The sequence below is a fragment of the Haliotis rufescens genome, unplaced genomic scaffold (genome assembly GCF_023055435.1).
Source record: "Haliotis rufescens isolate VD_foot unplaced genomic scaffold, xgHalRufe1.0.p SCAF_26, whole genome shotgun sequence".
Taxonomy (NCBI): domain Eukaryota; kingdom Metazoa; phylum Mollusca; class Gastropoda; order Lepetellida; family Haliotidae; genus Haliotis; species Haliotis rufescens.
The window spans coordinates 7,064,165-7,089,006 of record NW_025963957.1 but is presented as its reverse complement, the minus strand read 5'-3'; the positions used below and the strand labels follow the sequence as shown (position 1 = coordinate 7,089,006).

Here is a 24,842-nt window from a genome sequence, read left to right as displayed (position 1 = left end):
TACAGTTGTCTGTACCTCCTTCCTACATACAGTTGTCTGTACCTCCTTCCTACATACAGTTGTCTGTACCTCCTTCCTACATACAGTTGTCTACCTCCTTCCTACATACAGTTGTCTGTACCTCCTACCTACATACAGTTGTCTGTACCTCCTTCCTACATACAGTTGTCTGTACCTCCTTCCTACATACAGTTGTCTACCTCCTTCCTACATACAGTTGTCTGTACCTCCTTCCTACATACAGTTGTCTGTACCTCCTTCCTACATACAGTTGTCTGTACCTCCTACCTACATACAGTTGTCTGTACCTCCTTCCTACATACAGTTGTCTGTACCTCCTTCCTACATACAGTTGTCTGTACCTCCTTCCTACATACAGTTGTCTACCTCCTTCCTACATACAGTTGTCTACCTCCTTCCTACATACAGTTGTCTGTACCTCCTTCCTACATACAGTTGTCTGTACCTCCTTCCTACATACAGTTGTCTGTACCTCCTTCCTACATACAGTTGTCTACCTCCTTCCTACATACAGTTGTCTGTACCTCCTTCCTACATACAGTTGTCTACCTCCTTCCTACATACAGTTGACTACCTGCTTCCTACATACAGTTGTCTGTACCTCCTTCCTACATACAGTTGTCTGTACCTCCTTCCTACATACAGTTGTCTACCTCCTTCCTACATACAGTTGTCTGTACCTCCTTCCTACATACAGTTGTCTGTACCTCCTTCCTACATACAGTTGTCTGTACCTCCTTCCTACATACAGTTGTCTGTACCTCCTTCCTACATACAGTTGTCTGCCTCCTTCCTACATACAGTTGTCTGTACCTCCTTCCTACATACAGTTGTCTGTACCTCCTTCCTACATACAGTTGTCTGTACCTCCTTCCTACATACAGTTGTCTACCTCCTTCCTACATACAGTTGTCTGTACCTCCTTCCTACATACAGTTGTCTGTACCTCCTTCCTACATACAGTTGTCTGTACCTCCTTCCTACATACAGTTGTCTGCCTCCTTCCTACATACAGTTGTCTGTACCTCCTTCCTACATACAGTTGTCTGTACCTCCTTCCTACATACAGTTGTCTGTACCTCCTTCCTACATACAGTTGTCTGTACCTCCTTCCTACATACAGTTGTCTGTACCTCCTTCCTACATACAGTTGTCTGTACCTCCTTCCTACATACAGTTGTCTGTACCTCCTTCCTACATACAGTTGTCTGTACCTCCTTCCTACATACAGTTGTCTGTACCTCCTTCCTACATACAGTTGTCTGTACCTCCACACCAGTGTCTGATCAGTTGTTGCCTGAAGGGTTCTGTTGTCTTTACACTGGTGGTCAAGTAGTTGCATCTTACTGAAGTGTTCAGTTTCATGTTTCTGTATTCTAACTGCTTCGAAACGTTGTCCACAGAGTATGGTCGGCAAGTGAAACACACGTTCCTGGACTCGGTGTTTGGCGGGCAGCTGGTCAGCACCGTCATGTGTGAGGAGTGCAAACACGTATGTCAATCAGTTCGACCGTAGATAGTCTGTTTAGGGTAACATGATTCAGTCCTACCGTAGATAGTCTGTTTAAGGTAAAATGATTCAGTCATACCGTACATAGTCTGTTTAAGGTAACATGATTCAGTCATACCGTAGATAGTCTGTTTATGGCAGCATTATTCAGTCCTACTGTAGATTGTCTGTTTAAGATAGCATGATTCAGTCCTACCGTAGATAGTCTGTTTAGGGTAACATGATCATGATGATTCAGTCATACATTAGATAGTCTGTTAGGGTAACATGATTCAGTCATACCGTAGATAGTCTGTTAGGGTAACATGATTCAGTCCTACATTAGATAGTCTATTAGGGTAACATGATTCAGTCCTACCATGGATAGTCTGTTTAAGGTAACATGATTCAGTCCTACCGTAGATAGTCTGTTTAAGGTAACATGATTCAGTCCTACCGTAGATAGTCTGTTTAAGGTAGCATGATTCAGTCATACCGTAGATAGTCTGTTTAAGGTAACATGATTCAGTCATACCGTAGATAGTCTGTTTAAGGTAACATGATTCAGTCATACCATAGATAGTCTGTTTAAAGTAACATGATTCAGTCCTACCATAGATAGTCTGTTTAAGGTAACATGATTCAGTCCTACCGTAGATAGTCTGTTTAAGGTAGCATGATTCAGTCATACCGTAGATAGTCTGTTTAAGGTAACATGATTCAGTCCTACCATAGATAGTCTGTTTAAGGTAACATGATTCAGTCATACCGTAGATAGTCTGTTAGGGTAACATGATTCAGTCATACCATAGATAGTCTGTTTAGGGTAACATGATTCAGTCCTACCATAGATAGTCTGTTTAAGGTAACATGATTCAGTCCTACCATAGATAGTCTGTTTAAAGTAACATGATTCAGTCCTACCATAGATAGTCTGTTTAAGGTAACATGATTCAGTCATACCGTAGACAGTCTGTTTAGGGTAGCATTATTCAGTCCTACCATAAATAGTCTCTTTAGGGTAGATTGTTAAATGATTATGTAAATAAAGCTTGCACTAGCCACATCAGATAGGCCCTCATTTTGTGATCAAGTCATTTAGTCATGATACTAAGTGTGTCGTTTCTCTCCACTCTTGCATGTGGTCCAGTAACAAAAGGGTATGCTTTGAATCATTTTGTGTTTAACTTGCATCATTGGTTGAACTAGGCTGATTCTAAAAGTATTTGCAATCAGATACTAGATATTACTTTTTGGAAATCTGTACAGAAATAGAAAGAATTCAGTTGATACATGGACAGACATATCAGGTGTAAGTTCACGGTGCATCAGTGTGTCAGTGAATCGTGACACCTCGAGTAGATAATCTAGCTTTCAGGAAGTGTCCAAGTAGCCATTTCTTGATTCAGTTAATGCGAATATAGATTGTTGTACCTGTAGATTGTTGTACCTGTAGATTGTTGTACCTGTAGATTGTTGTACCTATGTGGGGGCAAATAATGCATGGACGTTTTCTACACTGACAGGTGTCCCAAATATTTGAGCCTTTCTTGGACCTGTCCCTTCCTGTCACAGAGGAGAAGGTAGGTTACTCATGTTTTGGTGCTGGCTGTCATGTCTATCTTGTCAAACATTCATCTTCAATCTTTCTCAGCTTGTTGAACCATACAAAGCTATGTTTATCTATATACCCAAGTCAACATGTCAAAGAATTAGCCTGTGAACGACAAGATACAAAAGTGTGGCACACCATGGTGATGCACTTGTGGAGCAGTCCAATACATCCAATACATCCATCACAGGCTCTATGTGTTGATGAGCAACACTCTAAACAGACTTTGTGGTCTAGGGGTGAAACGACACAGCAAGGTCACAATACGATACGTAGCATACGCATATTTATGCCAAGTCGCATGTAAACTTCTTGACAATAAATATTTCAGAGCAGGTTCAAAAGGAAAAGCTTGCTGTAGACACATGTTCATTGTGGCAATTTGTCATTAGTGAACTTGAAACGCAAGTTACAACACATTTTGCAATATCTGACTGACAAAAATGACAGGGGTCATTAAACAAGTAGTGATTAATTTATTTCCACAGGTGTATGATCTTGTATTGATACAGAAAGAAACGTATCTTGTTCCGTATTGTGACATGAAAACTCATGAGGCACCGGTGCATTGATGTATCGATTCACCCCTAATGTGGTCGATGTTAAACTGAAGCCTATTTCGTTGAGTATTGCTTGACGTTGTGTTTCCTGCAGCCTCAGCGTCCGAACCTGATCCTTGGGGGTCGGAAGAAGGAGAGCATGGACACGGAGGAGGTGAAGGGGGTGGAGGGGGGCGTTACAGACAAGCCCACAAAGCATGTGGAGAAGAAGAAGAACAAGAAGCAGGCAAGGAAAGAGGCCAAGGCTAAGGTAACTAGCTAACTAGTTTTGTGAGAGATACAGTGCTTACTGTCCTCCTTGTCTGTAGATGATGTCTTTTGGAAAGTACACATTGTTAAGTGTCGTTTCCCAAATTGAAACAATATGTAAATCCAGAAATCTGTACGTAAAAAAACAAGTGGTATACAATTAACAAATGTATTACAAAGTTCTCTAAGATGGCAAATCAATACAAATAACTGCACCACAATTCCAATGACAGTAAACAATAGAGTGATAGTACAATATTCAATGACAATAAATAATATGATGACTGTGATCAGTATGAAGTACAGAAATACAGTGGTGAAAGCAACAGTCCATGATAATAATACATATTCACCCAGTGGCGACAGTGGTCAAGCTTCCAAGATGGGCAGGGAATCAGGAATGGTGAGCAATCCTCACGTGAAAGCTGGTTCCCAAGCAATGAACTGTATGAGAGATACATAAACTCTCTTGTCTCACTAAATATACAGTCTAACAAGCTACTGGAAATTTCTATACCTTGCCCTCACCATTAAGAACATTACAGAAATTTCGGTAACATACTATCACCATCCGTGGAATGCCAGACCAGATGTTTACACACCACACTAGCATCTAAATATAGTAACTTCCTGACGACGGACACTGTCCAAACACAATGTCCAAACACAATGCAATGAGTGTCTATCGAATCCCAACAGAAACAATGCTACACAGTTACAATCATTGTTAAACAATAAAATACACTGCCATATAACAACATTACAAATTATGGTCCAATTTTGGTGTAATACAGTAGCTGAAAGAGGAAGATGTGCAGCATTTTCTTCTCTTTTTCTTCAGCGTCGTGGCGCCAAACTAGCTAAGCAGAAGAGCTGGACTTCTGCTGACGACCTTGGTGGGAAGGATGAGGTCGGTGGTGAGGAGAGGAAGATGTCGGTGTCGGTGGAGAAGGTGCGGGAAGATGATGGTGACGACTCGCAGGGGAGCGGACGTGATGACCAGTCAGGTGGGTTGCATGGAGAAATCGTTATGTTCTGCTTAGACTCAGTTTGTAAGGTTTACAGAGAAATGTTTGTGACCAAACACTCTCAAATGTGTCCTGGCCACAGCAGGATGTTTGTAGCATGGTGTGATCTGGAGCTGAATGTAGTCGGGGAAGAGTCGTTACAGTGTGTATCATAGTTTGAACTCTCTCTGTGTCCTGACCATGTTTGTTTGTTTGTTGTTCAACGGCGCACTCAGTAATATTCCAGCTATATAACAGCGGTCTGTAAATAATCGAGTCTGGACCAAACAATCCAGTGATTGACATCATTAGCATCGATCTACGTAGTTGGGATGCGATGACATGCATCAACCAAGTCAAAAAGCCTGACCACCCGATCCCGTTAGTCGCCCCTTACAATAAGGCATAGTCACCTCTTACAACATGGGTTACTGAGGATCTATGCTAACCCGGATGTTCACGGGTCTCCTGACAATGATACAGCTGTAATACCAAGGACTCCCCAACGCATACCCAATATGTGGCCTGTAGACTGGCTGCTGCATGATGGCTGTATGAAACTCAGCAGTAGATATGGTAGTCATTGATACATGGTGGATGTAGGAAACTCAGCAGTAGATATGGTAGTCATTGATACATGGTGGATGTATGAAACTCAGCAGTAGATATGGTAGTCATTGATACATGGTGGATGTATGAAACTCAGCAGTAGATATGGTAGTCATTGATACATGGTGGATGTAGGAAACTCAGCAGTAGATATGGTAGTCATTGATACATGGTGGATGTATGAAACTCAGCAGTAGATATGGTAGTCATTGATACATGGTGGCTGTATGAAACTCAACAGTAGATATGGCAGTCATTGATACATGGTGGCTGTATGAAACTCAGCAGTAGATATGGTAGTCATTGATACATGGTGGCTGTATGAAACTCAGCAGTAGATATGGCAGTCATTGATACATGGTGGCTGTATGAAACTCAGCAGTAGATATGGTAGTCATTGATACATGGTGGATGTATGAAACTCAACAGTAGATATGGCAGTCATTGATACATGGTGGATGTATGAAATTCAACAGTAGATATGGTAGTCATTGATACATGGTGGATGTATGAAACTCAGCAGTAGATATGGTAGTCATTGATACATGGTGGCTGTATGAAACTCAGCAGTAGATATGGTAGTCATTGATACATGGTGGCTGTATGAAACTCAGCAGTAGATATGGTAGTCATTGATACATAGTGGATGTATGAAACTCAGCAGTAGATATGGTAGTCATTGATACATGGTGGATGTATGAAACTCAGCAGTAGATATGGTAGTCATTGATACATGGTGGATGTATGAAACTCAGCAGTAGATATGGTAGTCATTGATACATGGTGGCTGTATGAAACTCAGCAGTAGATATGGTAGTCATTGATACATGGTGGATGTAGGAAACTCAGCAGTAGATATGGTAGTCATTGATACATGGTGGCTGTAGGAAACTCAGCAGTAGATATGGTAGTCATTGATACATGGTGGCTGTATGAAACTCAGCAGTAGATATGGCAGTCATTGATACATGGTGGCTGTAGGAAACTCAGCAGTAGATATGGTAGTCATTGATACATGATGGATGTAGGAAACTCAGCAGTAGATATGGCAGTCATTGATACATGGTGGCTGTAGGAAACTCAGCAGTAGATATGGTAGTCATTGATACATGGTGGATGTAGGAAACTCAGCAGTAGATATGGTAGTCATTGATACATTGTGGCTGTATGAAACTCAGCAGTAGATATGGTAGTCATTGATACATGGTGGCTGTATGAAACTCAGCAGTAGATATGGTAGTCATTGATACATAGTGGATGTATGAAACTCAGCAGTAGATATGGTAGTCATTGATACATAGTGGATGTATGAAACTCAGCAGTAGATATGGTAGTCATTGATACATGGTGGATGTATGAAACTCAACAGTAGATATGGTAGTCATTGATACATGGTGGCTGTATGAAACTCAACAGTAGATATGGTAGTCATTGATACATGGTGGCTGTATAAAACTCAGCAGTAGATATGGTAGTCATTGATACATGGTGGATGTATGAAACTCAACAGTAGATATGGCAGTCATTGATACATGGTGGCTGTATGAAACTCAGCAGTAGATATGGTAGTCATTGATACATGGTGGATGTATGAAACTCAGCAGTAGATATGGTAGTCATTGATACATGGTGGATGTATGAAACTCAGCAGTAGATATGGTAGTCATTGATACATGGTGGCTGTATGAAACTCAGCAGTAGATATGGTAGTCATTGATACATGGTGGATGTATGAAACTCAGCAGTAGATATGGTAGTCATTGATACATGGTGGATGTAGGAAACTCAGCAGTAGATATGGTAGTCATTGATACATGGTGGCTGTATGAAACTCAACAGTAGATATGGTAGTCATTGATACATGGTGGATGTATGAAACTCAGCAGTAGATATGGTAGTCATTGATACATGGTGGCTGTATGAAACTCAGCAGTAGATATGGTAGTCATTGATACATGGTGGCTGTATGAAACTCAGCAGTAGATATGGTAGTCATTGATACATGGTGGATGTATGAAACTCAGCAGTAGATATGGTAGTCATTGATACATGGTGGATGTAGGAAACTCAGCAGTAGATATGGTAGTCATTGATACATAGTGGATGTATGAAACTCAGCAGTAGATATGGTAGTCATTGATACATGGTGGATGTATGAAACTCAGCAGTAGATATGGTAGTCATTGATACATGGTGGATGTATGAAACTCAGCAGTAGATATGGTAGTCATTGATACATGGTGGCTGTATGAAACTCAGCAGTAGATATGGTAGTCATTGATACATAGTGGATGTATGAAACTCAGCAGTAGATATGGTAGTCATTGATACATGGTGGATGTATGAAACTCAGCAGTAGATATGGTAGTCATTGATACGTGGTGGATGTATGAAACTCAGCAGTAGATATGGTAGTCATTGATACATGGTGGCTGTATGAAACTCAGCAGTAGATATGGTAGTCATTGATACATGGTGGATGTAGGAAACTCAGCAGTAGATATGGTAGTCATTGATACATGGTGGATGTAGGAAACTCAGCGGTAGATATGGTAGTCATTGATACATGGTGGCTGTATGAAACTCAGCAGTAGATATGGTATTCATTGATACATGGTGGATGTATGAAACTCAGCAGTAGATATGGTAGTCATTGATACATGGTGGATGTATGAAACTCAGCAGTAGATATGGTAGTCATTGATACATAGTGGATGTATGAAACTCAGCAGTAGATATGGTAGTCATTGATACATGGTGGATGTATGAAACTCAACAGTAGATATGGTAGTCATTGATACATGGTGGCTGTATAAAACTCAACAGTAGATATGGTAGTCATTGATACATGGTGGCTGTATGAAACTCAGCAGTAGATATGGTAGTCATTGATACATGGTGGATGTATGAAACTCAACAGTAGATATGGCAGTCATTGATACATGGTGACTGTATGAAACTCAGCAGTAGATATGGTAGTCATTGATACATGGTGGATGTATGAAACTCAGCAGTAGATATGGTAGTCATTGATACATGGTGGATGTATGAAACTCAACAGTAGATATGGTAGTCATTGATACATGGTGGCTGTATAAAACTCAACAGTAGATATGGTAGTCATTGATACATGGTGGCTGTATGAAACTCAGCAGTAGATATGGTAGTCATTGATACATGGTGGATGTATGAAACTCAACAGTAGATATGGCAGTCATTGATACATGGTGACTGTATGAAACTCAGCAGTAGATATGGTAGTCATTGATACATGGTGGCTGTATGAAACTCAGCAGTAGATATGGTAGTCATTGATACATGGTGGATGTATGAAACTCAGCAGTAGATATGGTAGTCATTGATACATGGTGGATGTATGAAACTCAGCAGTAGATATGGTAGTCATTGATACATGGTGGATGTATGAAACTCAGCAGTAGATATGGTAGTCATTGATACATGGTGGATGTATGAAACTCAGCAGTAGATATGGTAGTCATTGATACATGGTGGCTGTATGAAACTCAGCAGTAGATATGGTAGTCATTGATACATGGTGGATGTATGAAACTCAGCAGTAGATATGGTAGTCATTGATACATGGTGGCTGTATGAAACTCAGCAGTAGATATGGTAGTCATTGATACATGGTGGATGTAGGAAACTCAGCAGTAGATATGGTAGTCATTGATACATGGTGGATGTATGAAACTCAGCAGTAGATATGGTAGTCATTGATACATGGTGGATGTATGAAACTCAGCAGTAGATATGGTAGTCATTGATACATGGTGGCTGTATGAAACTCAGCAGTAGATATGGCAGTCATTGATACATGGTGGATGTATGAAACTCAGCAGTAGATATGGTAGTCATTGATACATGGTGGCTGTATGAAACTCAGCAGTAGATATGGTAGTCATTGATACATGGTGGATGTATGAAACTCAGCAGTAGATATGGTAGTCATTGATACATGGTGGATGTATGAAACTCAGCAGTAGATATGGTAGTCATTGATACATGGTGGATGTATGAAACTCAGCAGTAGATATGGTAGTCATTGATACATGGTGGATGTATGTAACTCAGCAGTAGATATGGTAGTCATTGATACATGGTGGCTGTATGAAACTCAGCAGTAGATATGGTAGTCATTGATACATGGTGGATGTATGAAACTCAGCAGTAGATATGGTAGTCATTGATACATGGTGGATGTATGAAACTCAGCAGTAGATATGGTAGTCATTGATACATGGTGGATGTATGAAACTCAGCAGTAGATATGGTAGTCATTGATACATGGTGGATGTATGAAACTCAGCAGTAGATATGGTAGTCATTGATACATGGTGGATGTAGGAAACTCAGCAGTAGATATGGTAGTCATTGATACATGGTGGATGTATGTAACTCAGCAGTAGATATGGTAGTCATTGATACATGGTGTCTGTATGAAACTCAGCAGTAGATATGGTAGTCATTGATACATGGTGGATGTATGAAACTCAGCAGTAGATATGGTAGTCATTGATACATGGTGGCTGTATGAAACTCAGCAGTAGATATGGTAGTCATTGATACATGGTGGATGTATGAAACTCAGCAGTAGATATGGTAGTCATTGATACATGGTGGATGTATGAAACTCAGCAGTAGATATGGTAGTCATTGATACATGGTGGATGTATGAAACTCAGCAGTAGATATGGTAGTCATTGATACATGGTGGCTGTAGGAAACTCAGCAGTAGATATGGTAGTCATTGATACATGGTGGCTGTATGAAACTCAGCAGTAGATATGGTAGTCATTGATACATGGTGGCTGTATGAAACTCAGCAGTAGATATGGTAGTCATTGATACATGGTGGATGTAGGAAACTCAGCAGTAGATATGGTAGTCATTGATACATGGTGGATGTAGGAAACTCAGCAGTAGATATGGTAGTCATTGATACATGGTGGATGTATGAAACTCAGCAGTAGATATGGTAGTCATTGATACATGGTGGCTGTATGAAACTCAGCAGTAGATATGGTAGTCATTGATACATGGTGGCTGTATGAAACTCAGCAGTAGATATGGTAGTCATTGATACATAGTGGATGTATGAAACTCAGCAGTAGATATGGTAGTCATTGATACATGGTGGATGTATGAAACTCAGCAGTAGATATGGTAGTCATTGATACGTGGTGGATGTATGAAACTCAGCAGTAGATATGGTAGTCATTGATACATGGTGGCTGTATGAAACTCAGCAGTAGATATGGTAGTCATTGATACATGGTGGATGTAGGAAACTCAGCAGTAGATATGGTAGTCATTGATACATGGTGGATGTAGGAAACTCAGCAGTAGATATGGTAGTCATTGATACATGGTGGCTGTATGAAACTCAGCAGTAGATATGGTATTCATTGATACATGGTGGATGTATGAAACTCAGCAGTAGATATGGTAGTCATTGATACATAGTGGATGTATGAAACTCAGCAGTAGATATGGTAGTCATTGATACATAGTGGATGTATGAAACTCAGCAGTAGATATGGTAGTCATTGATACATGGTGGATGTATGAAACTCAACAGTAGATATGGTAGTCATTGATACATGGTGGCTGTATAAAACTCAACAGTAGATATGGTAGTCATTGATACATGGTGGCTGTATGAAACTCAGCAGTAGATATGGTAGTCATTGATACATGGTGGATGTATGAAACTCAACAGTAGATATGGCAGTCATTGATACATGGTGACTGTATGAAACTCAGCAGTAGATATGGTAGTCATTGATACATGGTGGCTGTATGAAACTCAGCAGTAGATATGGTAGTCATTGATACATGGTGGATGTATGAAACTCAGCAGTAGATATGGTAGTCATTGATACATGGTGGATGTATGAAACTCAGCAGTAGATATGGTAGTCATTGATACATGGTGGATGTATGAAACTCAGCAGTAGATATGGTAGTCATTGATACATGGTGGATGTAGGAAACTCAGCAGTAGATATGGTAGTCATTGATACATGGTGGATGTATGAAACTCAGCAGTAGATATGGTAGTCATTGATACATGGTGGATGTATGAAACTCAGCAGTAGATATGGTAGTCATTGATACATGGTGGCTGTATGAAACTCAGCAGTAGATATGGTAGTCATTGATACATGGTGGCTGTATGAAACTCAGCAGTAGATATGGTAGTCATTGATACATGGTGGATGTATGAAACTCAGCAGTAGATATGGTAGTCATTGATACATGGTGGATGTATGAAACTCAACAGAAGATATGGTAGTCATTGATACATGGTGGATGTATGAAACTCAGCAGTAGATATGGTAGTCATTGATACATGGTGGATGTATGAAACTCAGCAGTAGATATGGCAGTCATTGATACATGGTGGCTGTATGAAACTCAACAGAAGATATGGTAGTCATTGATACATGGTGGCTGTATGAAACTCAGCAGTAGATATGGTAGTCATTGATACATGGTGGATGTATGAAACTCAGCAGTAGATATGGTAGTCATTGATACATGGTGGATGTATGAAACTCAGCAGTAGATATGGTAGTCATTGATACATGGTGGATGTATGAAACTCAGCAGTAGATATGGTAGTCATTGATACATGGTGGATGTATGAAACTCAGCAGTAGATATGGCAGTCATTGATACATGGTGGATGTATGAAACTCAGCAGTAGATATGGTAGTCATTGATACATGGTGGCTGTATGAAACTCAACAGAAGATATGGTAGTCATTGATACATGGTGGATGTATGAAACTCAGCAGTAGATATGGTAGTCATTGATACATGGTGGATGTATGAAACTCAGCAGTAGATATGGCAGTCATTGATACATGGTGGCTGTATGAAACTCAACAGAAGATATGGTAGTCATTGATACATGGTGGCTGTATGAAACTCAGCAGTAGATATGGTAGTCATTGATACATGGTGGATGTATGAAACTCAGCAGTAGATATGGTAGTCATTGATACATGGTGGATGTATGAAACTCAGCAGTAGATATGGTAGTCATTGATACATGGTGGATGTATGAAACTCAGCAGTAGATATGGTAGTCATTGATACATGGTGGATGTATGAAACTCAGCAGTAGATATGGCAGTCATTGATACATGGTGGATGTATGAAACTCAGCAGTAGATATGGTAGTCATTGATACATGGTGGCTGTATGAAACTCAGCAGTAGATATGGTAGTCATTGATACATGGTGGCTGTATGAAACTCAGCAGTAGATATGGTAGTCATTGATACATAGTGGATGTATGAAACTCAGCAGTAGATATGGTAGTCATTGATACATGGTGGATGTATGAAACTCAGCAGTAGATATGGTAGTCATTGATACGTGGTGGATGTATGAAACTCAGCAGTAGATATGGTAGTCATTGATACATGGTGGCTGTATGAAACTCAGCAGTAGATATGGTAGTCATTGATACATGGTGGATGTAGGAAACTCAGCAGTAGATATGGTAGTCATTGATACATGGTGGATGTAGGAAACTCAGCAGTAGATATGGTAGTCATTGATACATGGTGGCTGTATGAAACTCAGCAGTAGATATGGTATTCATTGATACATGGTGGATGTATGAAACTCAGCAGTAGATATGGTAGTCATTGATACATAGTGGATGTATGAAACTCAGCAGTAGATATGGTAGTCATTGATACATAGTGGATGTATGAAACTCAGCAGTAGATATGGTAGTCATTGATACATGGTGGATGTATGAAACTCAACAGTAGATATGGTAGTCATTGATACATGGTGGCTGTATAAAACTCAACAGTAGATATGGTAGTCATTGATACATGGTGGCTGTATGAAACTCAGCAGTAGATATGGTAGTCATTGATACATGGTGGATGTATGAAACTCAACAGTAGATATGGCAGTCATTGATACATGGTGACTGTATGAAACTCAGCAGTAGATATGGTAGTCATTGATACATGGTGGCTGTATGAAACTCAGCAGTAGATATGGTAGTCATTGATACATGGTGGATGTATGAAACTCAGCAGTAGATATGGTAGTCATTGATACATGGTGGATGTATGAAACTCAGCAGTAGATATGGTAGTCATTGATACATGGTGGATGTATGAAACTCAGCAGTAGATATGGTAGTCATTGATACATGGTGGATGTAGGAAACTCAGCAGTAGATATGGTAGTCATTGATACATGGTGGATGTATGAAACTCAGCAGTAGATATGGTAGTCATTGATACATGGTGGATGTATGAAACTCAGCAGTAGATATGGTAGTCATTGATACATGGTGGCTGTATGAAACTCAGCAGTAGATATGGTAGTCATTGATACATGGTGGCTGTATGAAACTCAGCAGTAGATATGGTAGTCATTGATACATGGTGGATGTATGAAACTCAGCAGTAGATATGGTAGTCATTGATACATGGTGGATGTATGAAACTCAACAGAAGATATGGTAGTCATTGATACATGGTGGATGTATGAAACTCAGCAGTAGATATGGTAGTCATTGATACATGGTGGATGTATGAAACTCAGCAGTAGATATGACAGTCATTGATACATGGTGGCTGTATGAAACTCAACAGAAGATATGGTAGTCATTGATACATGGTGGCTGTATGAAACTCAGCAGTAGATATGGTAGTCATTGATACATGGTGGATGTATGAAACTCAGCAGTAGATATGGTAGTCATTGATACATGGTGGATGTATGAAACTCAGCAGTAGATATGGTAGTCATTGATACATGGTGGATGTATGAAACTCAGCAGTAGATATGGTAGTCATTGATACATGGTGGATGTATGAAACTCAGCAGTAGATATGGCAGTCATTGATACATGGTGGATGTATGAAACTCAGCAGTAGATATGGTAGTCATTGATACATGGTGGCTGTATGAAACTCAACAGAAGATATGGTAGTCATTGATACATGGTGGATGTATGAAACTCAGCAGTAGATATGGTAGTCATTGATACATGGTGGATGTATGAAACTCAGCAGTAGATATGGCAGTCATTGATACATGGTGGCTGTATGAAACTCAACAGAAGATATGGTAGTCATTGATACATGGTGGCTGTATGAAACTCAGCAGTAGATATGGTAGTCATTGATACATGGTGGATGTATGAAACTCAGCAGTAGATATGGTAGTCATTGATACATGGTGGATGTATGAAACTCAGCAGTAGATATGGTAGTCATTGATACATGGTGGATGTATGAAACTCAGCAGTAGATATGGTAGTCATTGATACATGGTGGATGTATGAAACTCAGCAGTAGATATGGCAGTCATTGATACATGGTGGATGTATGAAACTCAGCAGTAGATATGGTAGTCATTGATACATGGTGGATGTATGAAACTCAGCAGTAGATATGGTAGTCATTGATACATGGTGGATGTATGAAACTCAGCAGTAGATATGGTAGTCATTGATACATGGTGGATGTATGAAACTCAGCAGTAGATATGGTAGTCATTGATACATGGTGGCTGTATGAAACTCAGCAGTAGATATGGTAGTCATTGATACATGGTGGATGTATGAAACTCAGCAGTAGATATGGTAGTCATTGATACATGGTGGATGTATGAAACTCAGCAGTAGATATGGTAGTCATTGATACATGGTGGCTGTATGAAACTCAGCAGTAGATATAGTAGTCATTGATACATGGTGGCTGTATGAAACTCAGCAGTAGATATGGTAGTCATTGATACATGGTGGATGTATGAAACTCAACAGAAGATATGGTAGTCATTGATACATGGTGGCTGTATGAAACTCAGCAGTAGATATGGTAGTCATTGATACATGGTGGATGTAGGAAACTCAGCAGTAGATATGCCAGTCATTGATACATGGTGGATGTATGAAACTCAGCAGTAACTATGGTAGTCATTGATACATGGTGGATGTATGAAACTCAGCAGTAGATATGCCAGTCATTGATACATGGTGGATGTATGAAACTCAACAGTAGATATGGTAGTCATTGATACATGGTGGATGTATGAAACTCAGCAGTAGATATGGTAGTCATTGATACATGGTGGCTGTATGAAACTCAACAGAAGATATGGTAGTCATTGATACATGGTGGCTGTATGAAACTCAACAGAAGATATGGTAGTCATTGATACATGGTGGATGTATGAAACTCAGCAGTAGATATGGTAGTCATTGATACATGGTGGATGTATGAAACTCAGCAGTAGATATGGCAGTCATTGATACATGGTGGCTGTATGAAACTCAACAGAAGATATGGTAGTCATTGATACATGGTGGCTGTATGAAACTCAGCAGTAGATATGGTAGTCATTGATACATGGTGGATGTATGAAACTCAGCAGTAGATATGGTAGTCATTGATACATGGTGGATGTATGAAACTCAGCAGTAGATATGGTAGTCATTGATACATGGTGGATGTATGAAACTCAGCAGTAGATATGGTAGTCATTGATACATGGTGGATGTATGAAACTCAGCAGTAGATATGGCAGTCATTGATACATGGTGGATGTATGAAACTCAGCAGTAGATATGGTAGTCATTGATACATGGTGGATGTATGAAACTCAGCAGTAGATATGGTAGTCATTGATACATGGTGGATGTATGAAACTCAGCAGTAGATATGGTAGTCATTGATACATGGTGGATGTATGAAACTCAGCAGTAGATATGGTAGTCATTGATACATGGTGGATGTATGAAACTCAGCAGTAGATATGGTAGTCATTGATACATGGTGGATGTATGAAACTCAGCAGTAGATATGGTAGTCATTGATACATGGTGGATGTATGTAACTCAGCAGTAGATATGGTAGTCATTGATACATGGTGGCTGTATGAAACTCAGCAGTAGATATGGTAGTCATTGATACATGGTGGATGTATGAAACTCAGCAGTAGACATGGTAGTCATTGATACATGGTGGCTGTATGAAACTCAGCAGTAGATATGGTAGTCATTGATACATGGTGGATGTATGAAACTCAGCAGTAGATATGGTAGTCATTGATACATGGTGGATGTATGAAACTCAGCAGTAGATATGGTAGTCATTGATACATGGTGGATGTATGAAACTCAGCAGTAGATATGGTAGTCATTGATACATGGTGGATGTATGAAACTCAGCAGTAGATATGCCAGTCATTGATACATGGTGGATGTAGGAAACTCAGCAGTAGATATGCCAGTCATTGATACATGGTGGATGTATGAAACTCAGCAGTAGATATGGTAGTCATTGATACATGGTGGATGTATGAAACTCAGCAGTAGATATGCCAGTCATTGATACATGGTGGATGTAGGAAACTCAGCAGTAGATATGCCAGTCATTGATACATGGTGGATGTATGAAACTCAGCAGTAGATATGGTAGTCATTGATACATGGTGGATGTATGTAACTCAGCAGTAGATATGGCAGTCATTGATACATGGTGGCTCTATGAAACTCAGCAGTAGATATGGTAGTCATTGATACATGGTGGATGTATGAAACTCAGCAGTAGATATGGTAGTCATTGATACATGGTGGATGTATGAAACTCAGCAGTAGATATGGTAGTCATTGATACATGGTGGATGTATGAAACTCAGCAGTAGATATGGTAGTCATTGATACATGGTGGATGTATGAAACTCAGCAGTAGATATGGTAGTCATTGATACATGGTGGCTGTAGGAAACTCAACAGTAGATATGGTAGTCATTGATACATGGTGGATGTATGAAACTCAGCAGTAGATATGGTAGTCATTGATACATGGTGGATGTATGAAATTCAACAGTAGATATGGTAGTCATTGATACATGGTGGATGTATGAAACTCAGCAGTAGATATGGTAGTCATTGATACATGGTGGATGTAGGAAACTCAGCAGTAGATATGGTAGTCATTGATACATGGTGGATGTATGAAACTCAGCAGTAGATATGGTAGTCATTGATACATGGTGGATGTATGAAACTCAGCAGTAGATATGGTAGTCATTGATACATGGTGGATGTATGAAACTCAGCAGTAGATATGGTAGTCATTGATACATGGTGGATGTAGGAAACTCAGCAGTAGATATGGTAGTCATTGATACATGGTGGATGTAGGAAACTCAGCAGTAGATATGGTAGTCATTGATACATGGTGGATGTAGGAAACTCAGCAGTAGATATGGTAGTCATTGATACATGGTGGATGTATGAAACTCAGCAGTAGATATGGTAGTCATTGATACATGGTGGCTGTATGAAACTCAGCAGTAGATATGGTAGTCATTGATACATGGTGGCTGTATGAAACTCAGCAGTAGATATGGTAGTCATTAATACATGGTGGATGTATGAAACTCAGCAGAAGATATGGTAGTCATTGATACATGGTGGCTGTATGAAACTCAACAGAAGATATGGTAGTCATTGATACCTGGTGGCTGTATGAAACTCAGCAGTAGATATGGTAGTCATTGATACATGGTGGATGTAGGAAACTCAGCAGTAGATATGGTAGTCATTGATACATGGTGGATGTATGAAACTCAGCAGTAGATATGGTAGTCATTGATACATGGTGGATGTATGAAACTCAGCAGTAGATATGGTAGTCATTGATACATGGTGGATGTAGGAAACTCAGCAGTAGATATGGTAGTCATTGATACATGGTGGATGTATGAAACTCAGCAGTAGATATGGTAGTCATTGATACCTGGTGGCTGTATGAAACTCAGCAGTAGATATGGTAGTCATTGATACATGGTGGATGTATGAAACTCAGCAGTAGATATGGTAGTCATTGATACATGGTGGATGTATGAAACTCAGCAGTAGATATGGTAGTCATTGATACATGGTGGATGTATGTAACTCAGCAGTAGATATGGCAGTCATTGATACATGGTGGCTGTATGAAACTCAGCAGTAGATATGGTAGTCATTGATACATGGTGGCTGTATGAAATTCAACAGTAGATATGGTAGTCATTGATACATGGTGGATGTATGAAACTCAGCAGTAGATATGGTAGTCATTGATACATGGTGGATGTAGGAAACTCAGCAGTAGATATGGTAGTCATTGATACATGGTGGATGTATGAAACTCAGCAGTAGATATGGTAGTCATTGATACATGGTGGATGTATGAAACTCAGCAGTAGATATGCCAGTCATTGATACATGGTGGCTGTATGAAACTCAGCAGTAGATATGGTAGTCATTGATACATGGTGGATGTATGAAACTCAGCAGTAACTATGGCAGTCATTGATACATGGTGGATGTATGAAACTCAGCAGTAGATATGGTAGTCATTGATATATGGTGGATGTATGAAACTCAGCAGTAGATATGGTAGTCATTGATACATGGTGGCTGTATGAAACTCAGCAGTAGATATGGTAGTCATTGATACATGGTGGATGTATGAAACGCAGCAGTAGATATGGTAGTCATTGATATATGGTGGATGTATGAAACTCAGCAGTAGATATGGTAGTCATTGATACATGGTGGCTGTATGAAACTCAGCAGTAGATATGGTAGTCATTGATACATGGTGGATGTATGAAACGCAGCAGTAGATATGGTAGTCATTGATACATGGTGGCTGTATGAAACTCAGCAGTAGATATGGTAGTCATTGATACATGGTGGATGTATGAAACTCAGCAGTAGATATGGTAGTCATTGATACATGGTGGATGTATGAAACTCAGCAGTAGATATGGTAGTCATTGATACATGGTGGATGTATGAAACTCAGCAGTAGATATGGTAGTCATTGATACATGGTGGATGTATGAAACTCAGCAGTAGATATGGTAGTCATTGATACATGGTGGATGTATGAAACTCAGCAGTAGATATGGTAGTCATTGATACATGGTGGATGTATGAAACTCAGCAGTAGATATGCCAGTCATTGATACATGGTGGATGTATGAAACTCAGCAGTAGATATGGTAGTCATTGATACATGGTGGATGTATGAAACTCAGCAGTAGATATGCCAGTCATTGATACATGGTGGATGTATGAAACTCAGCAGTAGATATGCCAGTCATTGATACATGGTGGATGTATGTAACTCAGCAGTAGATATGGCAGTCATTGATACATGGTGGCTGTATGAAACTCAGCAGTAGATATGGTAGTCATTGATACATGGTGGCTGTATGAAATTCAACAGTAGATATGGTAGTCATTGATACATGGTGGCTGTATGAAACTCAGCAGTAGATATGGTAGTCATTGATACATGGTGGATGTATGAAACTCAGCAGAAGATATGGTAGTCATTGATACATGGTGGCTGTATGAAACTCAACAGAAGATATGGTAGTCATTGATACCTGGTGGCTGTATGAAACTCAGCAGTAGATATGGTAGTCATTGATACATGGTGGCTGTATGAAACTCAGCAGTAGATATGGTAGTCATTGATACATGGTGGATGTATGAAACGCAGCAGTAGATATTGTAGTCATTGATACATGGTGGCTGTATGAAACTCAGCATTAGATATGGTAGTCATTGATACATGGTGGATGTATAAAACTCAGCAGTAGATATGGTAGTCATTGATACATGGTGGCTGTATGAAACTCAGCAGCAGATATGGTAGTCATTGATACATGGTGGCTGTATGAAACTCAACAGTAGATATGGTAGTCATTGATACATGGTGGCTGTATGAAACTCAACAGTAGATATGGTAGTCATTGATATATGGTGGATGTATGAAACTCAGCAGTAGATATGGTAGTCATTGATACATGGTGGCTGTATGAAACTCAGCAGTAGATATGGTAGTCATTGATACATGGTGGATGTATGAAATGCAGCAGTAGATATGGTAGTCATTGATACATGGTGGCTGTATGAAACTCAGCAGTAGATATGGTAGTCATTGATACATGGTGGATGTATGAAACTCAGCAGTAGATATGGTAGTCATTGATACATGGTGGATGTATGAAACTCAGCAGTAGATATGGTAGTCATTGATATATGGTGGATGTATGAAACTCAGCAGTAGACATGGTAGTCATTGATACATGGTGGCTGTATGAAACTCAGCAGTAGATATGGTAGTCATTGATACATGGTGGATGTATGAAACGCAGCAGTAGATATTGTAGTCATTGATACATGGTGGCTGTATGAAACTCAGCATTAGATATGGTAGTCATTGATACATGGTGGATGTATAAAACTCAGCAGTAGATATGGTAGTCATTGATACATGGTGGCTGTATGAAACTCAGCAGCAGATATGGTAGTCATTGATACATGGTGGCTGTATGAAACTCAACAGTAGATATGGTAGTCATTGATACATGGTGGCTGTATGAAACTCAACAGTAGATATGGTAGTCGTTGATACATGGTGGATGTATGAAACTCAGCAGTAGATATGGTAGTCATTGATACATGGTGGATGTATGAAACTCAACAGTAGATATGGCAGTCATTGATACATGGTGGCTGTATGAAACTCAGCAGTAGATATGGTAGTCATTGATACTTGGTGGATGAAGGAAACTCAGCAGTAGATATGGTAGTCATTGATACATGGTGGATGTATGAAACTCAGCAGTAGATATGGTAGTCATTGATACATGGTGGATGTATGAAACTCAGCAGTAGATATGGTAGTCATTGATACATGGTGGATGTATGAAACTCAGCAGTAGATATGGTAGTCATTGATACATGGTGGATGTAGGAAACTCAGCAGTAGATATGCCAGTCATTGATACATGGTGGCTGTATGAAACTCAGCAGTAGATATGGTAGTCATTGATACATGGTGGATGTATGAAACTCAGCAGTAACTATGGTAGTCATTGATACATGGTGGATGTATGAAACTCAGCAGTAGATATGGTAGTCATTGATATATGGTGGATGTATGAAACTCAGCAGTAGATATGGTAGTCATTGATACATGGTGGCTGTATGAAACTCAGCAGTAGATATGGTAGTCATTGATACATGGTGGATGTATGAAACGCAGCAGTAGATATGGTAGTCATTGATACATGGTGGCTGTATGAAACTCAGCAGTAGATATGGTAGTCATTGATACATGGTGGATGTATGAAACTCAGCAGTAGATATGGTAGTCATTGATACATGGTGGATGTATGAAACTCAGCAGTAGATATGGTAGTCATTGATACATGGTGGATGTATGAAACTCAGCAGTAGATATGGTAGTCATTGATACATGGTGGCTGTATGAAACTCAGCAGTAGATATGGTAGTCATTGATACATGGTGGATGTATGAAACTCAGCAGTAGATATGGTAGTCATTGATACATGGTGGATGTATGAAACTCAGCAGTAGATATGGTAGTCATTGATACATGGTGGCTGTATGAAACTCAACAGTAGATATGGTAGTCATTGATACATGGTGGATGTAGGAAACTCAGCAGTAGATATGGTAGTCATTGATACATGGTGGCTGTAGGAAACTCAGCAGTAGATATGGTAGTCATTGATACATGGTGGCTGTAGGAAACTCAGCAGTAGATATGGTAGTCATTGATACATGGTGGCTGTATGAAACTCAGCAGTAGATATGGTAGTCATTGATACATGATGGCTGTATGAAACTCAGCAGTAGATATGGTAGTCATTGATACATGGTGGATGTATGAAACTCAGCAGTAGATATGGTAGTCATTGATACATGGTGGATGTATGAAACTCAGCAGTAGATATGGTAGTCATTGATACATGGTGGCTGTATGAAATTCAACAGTAGATATGGTAGTCATTGATACATGGTGGCTGTATGAAACTCAGCAGTAGATATGGTAGTCATTGATACATGGTGGATGTATGAAACTCAGCAGTAGATATGGTAGTCATTGATACATGGTGGATGTATGAAACTCAGCAGTAGATATGGTAGTCATTGATACATGGTGGATGTATGAAACTCAGCAGTAGATATGGTAGTCATTGATACATGGTGGATGTATGAAACTCAGCAGTAGATATGGTAGTCATTGATACATGGTGGATGTAGGAAACTCAACAGTAGATATGGTAGTCATTGATACATGGTGGCTGTATGAAACTCAGCAGTAGATATGGTAGTCATTGATACATGGTGGATGTATGAAACTCAGCAGTAGATATGGTAGTCATTGATACATGGTGGATGTATGAAACTCAGCAGTAGACATGGTAGTCATTGATACATGGTGGATGTATGAAACTCAGCAGTAGATATGGCAGTCATTGATACATGGTGGCTGTATGAAACTCAGCAGTAGATATGGTAGTCATTGATACATGGTGGCTGTATGTAACTCAGCAGTAGATATGGCAGTCATTGATACATGGTGGCTGTATGAAACTCAGCAGTAGATATGGTAGTCATTGATACATGGTGGATGTATGTAACTCAGCAGTAGATATGGCAGTCATTGATACATGGTGGCTGTATGAAACTCAGCAGTAGATATGGTAGTCATTGATACATGGTGGCTGTATGAAACTCAGCAGTAGATATGGTAGTCATTGATACATGGTGGATGTATGAAACTCAGCAGTAGATATGGTAGTCATTGATACATGGTGGATGTATGAAACTCAGCAGTAGACATGGTAGTCATTGATACATGGTGGATGTATGAAACTCAGCAGTAGATATGGCAGTCATTGATACATGGTGGCTGTATGAAACTCAGCAGTAGATATGGTAGTCATTGATACATGGTGGCTGTATGTAACTCAGCAGTAGATATGGCAGTCATTGATACATGGTGGCTGTATGAAACTCAGCAGTAGATATGGTAGTCATTGATACATGGTGGATGTATGTAACTCAGCAGTAGATATGGTAGTCATTGATACATGGTGGCTGTATGAAACTCAGCAGTAGATATGGTAGTCATTGATACATGGTGGCTGTATGAAACTCAGCAGTAGATATGGTAGTCATTGATACATGGTGGCTGTATGAAACTCAGCAGTAGATATGGTAGTCATTGATACATGGTGGATGTATGAAACTCAACAGTAGATATGGTAGTCATTGATACATGGTGGCTGTATGAAACTCAGCAGTAGATATGGTAGTCATTGATACATGGTGGATGTATGAAACTCAGCAGTAGATATGGTAGTCATTGATACATGGTGGATGTATGAAACTCAGCAGTAGATATGGTAGTCATTGATACATGGTGGCTGTATGAAACTCAACAGTAGATATGGTAGTCATTGATACATGGTGGATGTAGGAAACTCAGCAGTAGATATGGTAGTCATTGATACATGGTGGCTGTAGGAAACTCAGCAGTAGATATGGTAGTCATTGATACATGGTGGCTGTAGGAAACTCAGCAGTAGATATGGTAGTCATTGATACATGGTGGCTGTATGAAACTCAGCAGTAGATATGGTAGTCATTGATACATGATGGCTGTATGAAACTCAGCAGTAGATATGGTAGTCATTGATACATGGTGGATGTATGAAACTCAGCAGTAGATATGGTAGTCATTGATACATGGTGGATGTATGAAACTCAGCAGTAGATATGGTAGTCATTGATACATGGTGGCTGTATGAAATTCAACAGTAGATATGGTAGTCATTGATACATGGTGGCTGTATGAAACTCAGCAGTAGATATGGTAGTCATTGATACATGGTGGATGTATGAAACTCAGCAGTAGATATGGTAGTCATTGATACATGGTGGATGTATGAAACTCAGCAGTAGATATGGTAGTCATTGATACATGGTGGATGTATGAAACTCAGCAGTAGATATGGTAGTCATTGATACATGGTGGATGTATGAAACTCAGCAGTAGATATGGTAGTCATTGATACATGGTGGATGTAGGAAACTCAACAGTAGATATGGTAGTCATTGATACATGGTGGCTGTATGAAACTCAGCAGTAGATATGGTAGTCATTGATACATGGTGGATGTATGAAACTCAGCAGTAGATATGGTAGTCATTGATACATGGTGGATGTATGAAACTCAGCAGTAGACATGGTAGTCATTGATACATGGTGGATGTATGAAACTCAGCAGTAGATATGGCAGTCATTGATACATGGTGGCTGTATGAAACTCAGCAGTAGATATGGTAGTCATTGATACATGGTGGCTGTATGTAACTCAGCAGTAGATATGGCAGTCATTGA

The 24,842-nt window shown here is 39.7% G+C and overlaps 1 protein-coding gene across 2 annotated transcripts in view; it reads left to right on the top strand.

Moving 5' to 3' along the window:
- Positions 1 to 24,842, top strand: part of LOC124137311 (ubiquitin carboxyl-terminal hydrolase 45-like) — a 51,187-nt gene that overhangs the window by 16,377 nt on the left and 9,968 nt on the right. For both annotated transcript variants that reach the window (XM_046503555.2, XM_046503554.2), the window contains exons 13-16: positions 1,425 to 1,513; positions 3,037 to 3,093; positions 3,777 to 3,932; positions 4,773 to 4,938. In XM_046503555.2, the coding sequence (XP_046359511.2) occupies positions 1,425 to 1,513; positions 3,037 to 3,093; positions 3,777 to 3,932; positions 4,773 to 4,938 (468 nt within the window). The remainder of the gene's footprint in view (positions 1 to 1,424; positions 1,514 to 3,036; positions 3,094 to 3,776; positions 3,933 to 4,772; positions 4,939 to 24,842) is intronic.